The sequence below is a fragment of the Myripristis murdjan genome, chromosome 21 (assembly GCF_902150065.1).
Source record: "Myripristis murdjan chromosome 21, fMyrMur1.1, whole genome shotgun sequence".
NCBI lineage: Eukaryota > Metazoa > Chordata > Actinopteri > Holocentriformes > Holocentridae > Myripristis > Myripristis murdjan.
In genome coordinates this window covers 19,763,861-19,773,234 of record NC_044000.1, presented here as the reverse complement: position 1 = coordinate 19,773,234, position 9,374 = coordinate 19,763,861, and the positions used below count along the sequence as shown (strand labels likewise).

At 38.8% G+C, this 9,374-nt stretch overlaps 1 protein-coding gene across 1 annotated transcript; it reads left to right on the top strand.

The window, feature by feature from the left end:
- The first annotated feature begins 1,936 nt into the window (after positions 1-1,936).
- On the top strand, positions 1,937-8,094 carry LOC115380227 (cell surface A33 antigen-like). Its single transcript, XM_030081318.1, has 7 exons — positions 1,937-1,987; positions 3,587-3,817; positions 5,539-5,752; positions 5,881-6,045; positions 6,185-6,301; positions 6,959-7,082; positions 7,353-8,094. Exons 1-7 carry the CDS (start codon positions 1,937-1,939, stop codon positions 8,092-8,094), a joined length of 1,644 nt encoding a protein of 547 aa, XP_029937178.1.
- The last annotated feature ends 1,280 nt before the right edge of the window (positions 8,095-9,374 follow it).

Sequence of the window (9,374 nt, the reverse complement as noted above, 5' to 3'; positions counted from 1 at the left end):
CATCCAGAAACCATATTGCAACTTTAAATTGCTGGTTCCAAAAAAACAAAAAAAGAACTAAAAGTGTTTAGTTCCTGCAAGGGATGCAAAATATTAAGAAATCAACATTTTTTATTGCAAGTAACCTAACCACTGAGAAAACTGGGTGAATTGCTAGATAGTAATTTTTTTTTTATTGTTCACCAACTTATGAAAAAAGTAAACAGCGTTATTATTTTGTGTCTCTAAATATCACCTGACTGGCCATGGCCTATGGATCAGCTGTAATAGGAGCTACAAATAGAAGTAATAAGTAGCTTTGTGAGGCCACAATGACTGGAAAAAAGCTGTTACTTGTTTTCAAGGTAATTGCCAGAGACACTGGCGACCTTGCATTGCCCAGAGGAAGAAAATTTCACTTCTCTAATATGTGGGGACATAAATGGGAAGACATTTCCCCATATCCCAGCCACTTCCTGCATCCTCCATGTTGATCTATAGTGAGCGTGTACCAAGATAAGCCATTAAAATAAATTACCTCCCCAGCCCCAGTTCATTCACCCTGAGGTCAGTTTAATTAATAGGACTAGAATATACACATTTAAAGTGTACGTGTGTGTGTGTGTGTGTGTGTGTGTGATCTGTTCTGTGTGTATGCATATATGTCAGCATCTCTATTATCAGTGTAATTTATTTATCTTTTTGTATATGACAATATTTGGCCCTAAAGTGTAGCCTACCATTTATTTGACAGATTTCCCATATACATTATATACACACCTAAAAGGAATTCCTGACAACAAGTTGAATCTTTTTTTCTATGCAATAATATGGATAACTTATAGGTTAATTATTGCGAGTGTTTGCTCTTTGGTTGATTATAATAATGTTGATTTCAGGGTCTGTAAATGGTTAGTAACAATAATTATCAAAAAAGTGAATTAATGTGTCCATTGGGGCTTGCTGTAGGTGGTTAGAGAAAGGAAGTTCAAATTTACCTCCACACAACATTTATCTCAAGTTTTTACCTGGTTTGAGATGCAGTTGCTGATAATGAATATATGGAGAGTATAAAATATTGTCAATATAAGGGTGTTGAGATGAGAAAAACACTTTTTAACTGATCTCTTTTGACCATGTAAGCCTTCTCCTGCAACAAAAGATTACATAAGTTGGTGGGCACTAACATTAGGAACTGAAACTTAACCCTATTGTTATGTTCAAATTTACCAACATATTTTATTTTGGGGTCAATTTGACCCCAGCAGTTTAAACCTCCGCAAAATTATTATAATTAAAATTGTTGCCAAAGTTTATGTTTCTTTGTTGATTACCTAAGAAGCCATTTAAATAAAACATAGCCCCCACACCCCACCCCTACTTATACATCCAGTATTCCTATTACTTGACTTTGGAAAAATATGCAAATCACCATAAAATCTCACTGACTGACCTAAAATTGGAAAGAAATATACATTTTTTGTGTTTTAATGGCTTTACATTATTTCTAAATACAGATTTTTGTTACTTATAACCAATGCGTACAAAGTGTGTACAGGACATTGAAAACATATCATCATGTGAATTTTATGTTTACCTGGTAGTACCCATTACATTAGGAGAAGTCATTAAATATGAAGCAAAAAAAAAAAAAAAAAATGTTAATCATTTATTTAGAGACGTTAGAAACGTTAAACATAATAGGAGGGTTAGTATATGGATTACAAAGAGTTACTGCCAACATCAAACATGGATAACCAGTAGTTTAAGCCTATAACAGAGAGAAAACTCAGAGACAGCTGCCCTGTAGGCCTGTGTGGTAATCTACCGTTGCTGAGAGTTGAATGTGTAGCCTCGCGTTACTCAAGTCACTGAATGAGCACAGTGTGTTTTTTATCAGGACTGCATGGTGTGTTTTTATACACTGTGAGTCCCCTTATAAGGTTCCACCAGCGAGATGGCAATCAAGAACATTATTAGTCTTTTAGCACCAAACCATCTGCTGGAGGTCAGGTTTCAATTCATGGCCTCCTGCCTCCCAGTCCGTCACAACAGCTCCAGAGGAGGGTTCGCAGCAGGTTCAGGTCACTGGATGGTCCAGGCTCATTATCTGAATCAGTCACATTTATGATCTTTTTACATGGGACAAGTCTGCGATGACAAACTAACAGAACTGATCTCCTACTGTAGTGACTATGTACAGCTTCATTGTTAGTCCAACACTGCAGCCTGCAGGTGGCACTGAGCATAGCAACAGCCTGGGATCAACCAAACTGCATCATACAGTTTAGTGGATATGTCAAAATCAGTCAAACAAAACAGTCGATCTAACTTTGTCACTAATTATGATGGGAAATAAGCAGTGCAAAGGCCTTTAACGTTGGGCTAATTTTGCTTCAAAACTTAATATTGTTTCAAGACTAAAGTGCAGTCACAGCAATGAATATGAATCTGAAAGTCTGAGGAAAATGAAGACACATCAGCATTGGTAATATCAAGGAGTCTATGAATGTATGTATGTATGTATCTATCTATCTATCTGCCCCTTTCTATGTATATGTTATTTCAATTGAATCGTATTTTGTGGCGTCTTTTGGCCCCACCTGATTGTGAAGGAAAATTACACAAAGCTAATATATAACATCATTTATTGTTTTCTGCTCATATAATTCATAACGTGCTCCTCATCTTTTCTGTTGAATATGTGTGTCTCCTTGTAAATTTCCACTGTGACTTTGTACATACATTTGCACCCAAATACCTAACCACAGACCTGGTGTCAGACACTGTGTGTCTGACACCAGGTCTGTGGTTACTCATGGCCTTTCAGACACCCCTTTCTCTTTCTTGAAACTAGCCATGAAAACCATTCACTTTCCAATATAAATATTTCTTGTTTTATGCTGCCCCTTTGTCAGTCAGTTTGAATACTGATCCAAATTCGAATGTGACTCTGTATTGCTTTCAAAGTCCTTTTATTAAATACATTTACAAAGACAGATTTTGTCTAACTCTGCTTTCTTCTCACTAAAGTTAATTTCCTCCACAGTGATCACACTCAGCCTTAACAGGAAGGCCAATTCAAAGGGATACAGGGTCAGCGATTGGCTCTCTGCTGACATGTGACCCACTGCTGTTAACCTTTACCTGGAAGAGCCAACTTCACCATAACCTGTGAGTCCGCCTTGAAGGTTAGGCACACGGTTGATCTTGGACTGGAGGCATCAGTTTTATATTTTATATAGTCTTTGTTTACTGGTTGGACCTTTCAATCTTCTGTCAGGAATGATGGACGAAAGGCGGCTTGGTTTGGGACACCTACTTTTGATACTCATAGGTAGGCTTATACTTTCATTCGTTTTCATTTCTTTGAACTGCGACCACACCTGTAAGTCATGATCACTTCTGTTAATCATTAATCCTGAAGTGCCTGCCGCTCACACGGAAGCAGCAATGCCTTCGGCCTAAAGTGGGCCTGTTAGAGAAACCATTTACCAGGCTGGTTGCATCACTTTGGATATCATATGTGGTAGTGCATTTACAGCAAAGTTTGAGTTGGTCAGATATAACTGTCATTTTTGTTCAAGTGAAGGTCATACATTTTCAGAAACAACACATAATATGCCAGACAATCATTATTTTTCTGTGCACTTTTCTTTTCATTACAGCGCTGCCCTGCTGCAGCAGCTTGCAAGTTTCTGTCCAAAGGAGAGAATATGAAGTTGCAAGCGGAGATGATGTTACCTTGACATGTTCGTTCGTCCCTGCCAATCCAGACATCACTATGATGGTCCTGACATGGGAAGCTGTGCAAGAGAACAACAATGAGGATCCATTGGTTAGAGGTTTAGTTCTCAATCTGACCACAACATATTTGTTTTGTGTTATACGACTATATTTAGTATGTTAGGGAAAAGCCTCACAGACTGTTCTGTTAGTGGTGGAAACACAAACTTCAATGTGGAAACTGTTAAGACACATGACAAAATCAAAAGTTTTGATTGCACATATTTATCATGCCCTAATTGGCTGACAAAGTTGATTTTGTTAAAAAAAAAAAAAAAAAAAAAAAAAAAAAAAAAAAAGTTTAACATTCAATTGACATGTTAAATATCAGATTTACAGATTGTTTTGAATCCAATGGCACCAACCATTTGATTTAATTCATTGTAATTTTTCAGGAACAGCCATTTCTGTGTCAGACTATATTTAGCTGTTAGTCACACAGGGTCACTTAATTTATAATTTTTCCCAAAAATACAAATGGAAATACAGGGTCCTATGATCACATGTTCAAAAAAATGCATACAATTAATGACCAGGAAGACTCGAGTAAGAAAACTATAAAAAAAAAAAAAGACTTTCCAGTGCACCTTAAGGGAAAAATGATGGGAAATGATTCAACCATTTTTAGAATTCTTACCTGAGTCTACCTGGTTGTTAAGTGCATACATTGTTTTGGACATATGATCAATGAATCTGTGTTGTGTGAAAAATGATAAAATGAGTAAACCCATGTGGGGCTGTGACCAATTAGAAAAAATGCAGATGGGTTGTGCCTAATCCAGCCAGTACTTTCAGTGCTGTAAAGGAAATTGTGAAATTCAACTGTCAACATAAATCGGTTGGTAAGGTATGAAAGCCCAGTGCATTCACTTACAAGATGTTAATTATATTGTTTCATCTTATTGTGCTAAGGAATGGTATTGCATTGACTAACTGAAAAAAAAAATCTGCTTTATTTTTCTGCTTCAATAAGATAATTATCTCAGAATTCTGTTGTTATTGTTGTTTTTTTTCTTTTTTTCAGGTCAATGCCATACTCTTCTGTAGCACAATGAGATGAAACATAATAATTAACATCCTATAAGCAGACGCAAGTTTAATAAAACACAAACTTTTTGTGTGCCTACCAGTCTATTACCCATATAAACACTGAGCAGGAATGTTATTAAAAATTCATAGCAATGTGGTGACATAGTCACACCCTGAAATGTCAGGGTGCAGACACTATATAATGGAATAGACCAAGAGACAGAGGACAACCTGTGCTTTACCCAAAATATATATAATGCATAACTTTGTTGTTACTTTCTAAATTAGATGTATTAATCCCATGATGGGATTAATACAGCAATGAATGATTTTGTTCCTTTGGATAAAGCATAACGGAAAACTGCCAATCCACTGCAGTAAATATCATGTGGTACCAAGAAGACAGAGATTAGATGCTTTGCTTTTATTCAGTAAAAAACAGCCATATAGCATATGATAAACATTGACATTGACATTGACATTGACATTGACATTGACATAAATATGATAAATGACTCATGTCATTCATGCAAGAGAGAACTTTGAATTATGAGGCAAACTGAAAAAAGAGTGTGTGGAATAATCAGCACTGCATGTATTTACTCCACAGCACATTTAATGCTACAGCTACACACATAACATAATAGTGAAAAGTAGCATGGCATTGATGACATTGATTTGTATTTTTATGATGTTGTTAAATATTGAAGAGGCTGGTAAAATGTGTTATGTATATTCCTGTAGAAAACTGTGGCCTCCTATTTCTTAAACCAAACACCTGACATAGCCCCTGACTATGAGGGCAGAGCAACCCTGACTGTTGATGTGGCCAGACGAGAGAGCAGCCTCACCTTGACCAAGGTGACGGAGCTGGACAGCCGAAATTATCAGTGCAGCGTTCTGATCCACAATGATGATGAGGGAACAACAAGTGCCACCACTTACCTTTTGGTCCTGGGTGAGAATTAACGCCTGCCATAATTTCTGTGCATTTAACTTCTCCAACAGATTGGCTCTAGGAGTCATTTTATGTAATTTTATGATTGCAAATGCCTATGCAGCTCATGTGCATTTGTTTTATTCCAGAGCGTCCCTCCCCGCCCATATGCAGGATTCAAGGCAATGCAGAATACTGGAACAACATAAGTTTAACCTGTGTGTCCGAGAAGGGCTCCCCAAAACCTAGCTATGCCTGGCAAAGCTACAGTGTCCAAAACGTGCCCCGGCAATTTCCACCCAGGACAACTGAGAGTATGTTTTCTAATATTCATCCGTTCATAAAAGTTTGTTCTATCTCTGCTGTGACAAGTTCAGGCCATCACTTGAGTCAGCGTGTAAATGAACTTTGTGATAAAATGGTCATATTAACAATATTTTAATTGTGTTGTAGAGGATGGCGTCCTGTCCCTCTTCAACATCTCAATGGAAACATCCGGATTCTACATCTGCGAGTCGACAAATCGAGTCGGCTCTGCCAGCTGCAACTTGACGCTCACTGTGATGCCTTGTGAGTGTTTAACTCGATGTACTGTGTTTTTTTAAAAGGGCAGCAGAATAGTTGGATACATTTGTATGAGATGGTGAATAGCACGTAATGCACATAACCCAAAGTAGCATTATCTACACTACAGCCAAATCAATCTAAAAAAAAAAAAATACAAAACAAACAAACAAAAAATATTTTGCATTGAATATCTACATGCCTAAATAATTGTGTACTGTATTGTATTATATTCTTGCTGTAACAGTAATTTGTTAAAGATGCATCCCATTGCATTTTTTTACAACTTTGCATTAATTTCAGACAGGATGTACTCTGTCATATGTTTTAATGTTGTATGCTTTATATTTACATTGTTTTTCTCTGTCATAAGCTTCTTTTATTTTGCACGTACCCCTAATATTGTACTTTTTTCATACATTTTGATGTCACATTTCCACTTTCAATCTACTGATCTTAATTTATCACATCTCATCTTATCTTACTTTACCTTACCTTATCTCATTTCATTTCTTTGCATCTCACCTCATCTTCTCGTCTCTTATCTAATCTTATCTGCTCTTGTTACCTTACCTTACTTACCTAACTTTGCCCTGCTTGGTGCATGTTTGAATATCAACATACAAGCCATGATCATCAGTGCTGTCTTTCTTTTCTCTGTAGACTCCATGAACATCGGTGCAACCGCAGGAATCATTGCAGGAGTCTTAGCAGGCATTGTGTGTCTGGGGATTGTCATCTACTGCTGCTGCAGGAAGAAGGATCAAAAAGACAAGTATGCTGAAGGGTATGTATGTGCGTTATGTTTCTTCCACTGCCTCCTCTCCTCTTGCGCATTTGAGCAGTGTGTACATTTATCCACCCTCCTCTTTTTCTTTGTTTTTGTGTTCCTTTCTCATGTTTGGTGCTTCTGTATTTCTTTATTTAGCAAGTTTACAATGTAGGAAGATGTTCTGTATATTGAAAATACATGTTAAAAAAAAACATAATCTCTTGCAAACTAGTCATGTGTGGGTTGTTTTTTTTGTTTTTTTTTTTATCTTTGTCTATTGTTTAGTGCCCCAGCAGAAATGGAGTTCCATGACCAAACCAGTCCTGAAACTGGAAAGCAGTACTTTGATGACAAGTCAAGCAGCCAGACGAGGCCACGCGTTGAGCAAAACCAGTTTGAGGAGACAAGTATTCGCCATCAAGACAGTTACACTGAAACCAGCGCTGTACCTAAATTTGACGATGACCAGCACAGTTATGTTAGCGGGAAAGAGAGCTCTAAGGCTGACAACCGCCATTACCAGGATGACCACCATGATCGTCACAGTGGCAGTCGGGATCGCCTTGACGACCAAAGTGATCACCATGGCAGCAGTCGTGGTCGATACGATGGGAGTCGTGATCACCCTGACGACCGCAGAGATCGTTATGGTGGCAGTCGTGATCGCCTTGACGACCAAAGAGATCGTTATGGTGGCAGTCGCGATCGCCTTGACGACCAAAAGGATCGCCATGGTGGAAGTCGCGATCGCCTTGACGACCAAAGGGATCGTTACGGTGGCAGTCGCGATCGCCTTGATGACCAAAGGGATCGCTACAGCGGCAGTCGTGATCGATACGGTGGCAGTCGTGATCGCCTTGACGACCAAAGGGATCGCTACGGTGGCAGTCGTGATCGCCTTGACGACCAAAGGGATCGCTACGGTGGCAGTCGTGATCGCCTTGACGACCGAAGGGATCGTTACGGTGGCAGTCGCGATCGCCTTGACCACAGCGATGCTCGCTTTGATGAGAGCCAATACGACTAACCTTTTTGGGTGTTTGAATCGGATAATAATAGCCAGGATATCATTATTGTTTCGATGCATGCAAGTTTAAATGATCCCAAGTCACTAGTTGCATCACCAACTTGCCAACATTTCACCAGGATTTTATTGTTTCCTGGGAACACAATTAGGCCACATCCAAATCAAATCAACTTGGTACATTTCTAGTCCCTGATTTCAACTCACTAGTCACACACTGTGCTAAAATTTGGATCATTAGGCCTGACCTGAGTGAAACAACACAACTGTCATGTTAGCCGTAGCACTGTAACAAAGCACTAATGCACTATCATTCACAAACAAGTCCAGTATTTTCTCACAAACCTTACTATGTCATAATATTACCCCTTACATTAACGATAGTAATGATATACCAACAAGACCTAATTTTTGGTCCTTGATCACCATTCAGAGCTCAACTTTACAGCAGATTTGCTGCAAAGTTGAAATAAATTTGGATACCTAAGTCTACCTTTCTGAATATGACAGAGGGTTTTTAGCATTGACCAGCAGCTCTGTAGGTAGGTCTGTTGGCTGGCTGCCTGTTCAGTCCACAAAAATTTTTGGTTTGACAGTTTTGGCAGCGACAGTTTTCGTCCTTAGAGGCTGAAATTTAGTATGGTACTGGGGGTGGCCTATCGCAAAAAGGCAAATAACCTCCAGTTGGATTCAGCAGACTTGTGCATGGTTTTGTGAACAGGTTGGCCATGAGCTAAAGGACGGCTGATTAGCTGTTTATGACAATTGGCAAAAAGGGGGTGTGGCCGTGGGAGTGGCCTATTTCAAAAAGGTGCATCACTTCTAAATGGATTCACATGATCAAACTTTGTAGACAGACTTGCCCTGCGTTCCAAATCGCATACTTATACTTTTTACTTTTAGTATGTACTGCAGCTGCCCTTACAAAGTATGTAGTTTAGTATGAAATATGCATGCTAATTCTTTTTTCCCCTACTAAATAGTATGGTAGTATGAGTATTGGAACGCAGGGACACACTCACACTCAGACAGACAGACTTACACATGCACACACAGACACTGTCATTGGTGAAGGTTTGACCCGCCCCTACACTTTAGCCCCACCCCTTTTCATGACTCATGAACCATTTGATGTAGACTCATGAAACTCAGCAGAGAGTTCCTGTTTCAGTAGTGTGATGTAGCCCCGCCCCCTATACTTTAGCCACATCCTCTGAGATTACTCATTAACTGTTTGCTTTTACTTGTGGGAGTCATCAAAGGACTAAGCAGGGTGTATTTTT

What these genes read in the sequence shown, in the direction of transcription:
- LOC115380227 (XM_030081318.1), top strand. Translation starts at nt 1,937, where the DNA reads ATGGCAATCAAGAACATTATTAGTCTTTTAGCACCAAACCATCTGCTG. An exon ending in GACGCTCACTGTGATGCCTT is followed by an intron (nt 6,302 to 6,958) that starts GTGAGTGTTTAA and finishes TTTTCTCTGTAG; the next exon opens with ACTCCATGAACATCGGTGCA. An exon ending in AAAGACAAGTATGCTGAAGG is followed by an intron (nt 7,083 to 7,352) that starts GTATGTATGTGC and finishes TCTATTGTTTAG; the next exon opens with TGCCCCAGCAGAAATGGAGT.